Source organism: Egretta garzetta, unplaced genomic scaffold (assembly GCF_000687185.1).
Source record: "Egretta garzetta isolate BGI_Z169 unplaced genomic scaffold, ASM68718v1 scaffold69, whole genome shotgun sequence".
Taxonomy (NCBI): Eukaryota; Metazoa; Chordata; class Aves; order Pelecaniformes; family Ardeidae; genus Egretta; species Egretta garzetta.
Window position 1 is genome coordinate 3,427,388 of NW_009260790.1, and position 970 is coordinate 3,428,357.

General features: G+C 59.0%; 1 protein-coding gene across 1 annotated transcript in view; it reads left to right on the top strand.

Annotated features, from left to right (window-relative positions):
* ZBTB17 (zinc finger and BTB domain containing 17) overlaps window positions 1–970 on the top strand; it is a 12,606-nt gene that overhangs the window by 7,761 nt on the left and 3,875 nt on the right. The window contains 3 exon segments of the mRNA XM_035901875.1: window positions 52–182; window positions 277–492; window positions 848–964. Of these exon segments, the coding sequence (XP_035757768.1) occupies window positions 52–182; window positions 277–492; window positions 848–964 (464 nt within the window).

Here is a 970-nt window from a genome sequence, read left to right on the forward strand (position 1 = left end):
GTCATCGCTGGGGACAGGGATCGTTGTGACCACTGTGGTTTTTTCCCTCAGGTTTGTGCAGTCGAGCCAACTGGCCAACCACATCCGCCACCACGATAACATCCGACCCCACAAATGCACCGTCTGCAACAAAGCCTTTGTCAACGTGGGCGATCTCTCCAAACACATCATTATCCACACCGGTGGGTAACACCGGGGGCTCCCTGACAACCCCCAAAAATCTTTAACCACCCCCTAAATCGTCAACCACCCCCAACTTCCTCATCTCATCCCCAGGGGAAAAGCCGTTCCTGTGCGACAAGTGCGGCCGGGGCTTTAACCGGGTGGACAACCTGCGTTCCCACGTGAAGACGGTGCACCAAGGCAAGGCAGGCATCAAAATCCTCGAGCCGGAGGAAGGGGACGAGGTCAACATTGTCACTGTGGCTTCCGATGACATGGTGACCCTGGCCACCGAGGCACTGGCCGCCACCGCTGTGACCCAGCTCACGGGTGAGCTTGGGGGGGTCCCGGAGCTGTCCCAAAATGGAGGATTTATCCACGGGGTGCGCTTTGGGGGTCCCAGAGCCATCCCAAAAGGGAGGATTTATTCATGGGGGGTGGTTTGGGGGTCCTGGAGCCCTCCTGAAAGGGAGGGTTTATCTACAGGGGGTGGTTTGGGGGTCCCGGAGCCATCCCAAAGTAGCTCAGAGCTTTATCCATGGGGCCTGGCCACGGCCTGCAGCTGGGAACCATCACAGCCGGGCTGGAGCCCCCTCTTAAACACTGTGATGGGCAAAATCCAGCGGATTCCAGGATCTCCCCCTGCTGGCATCTCCCTCACCATCACCTCCTCTTCTTCCTGTAGTGGTCCCCGTAGCAGCTGCGGTGACGGCAGATGAGACTGAAGCACTTAAAGCCGAGATCACCAAAGCGGTGAAGCAAGTGCAAGAAGCAGGTGAGAAGGGGAGGGGGCAGGCGGGGGGCAGCC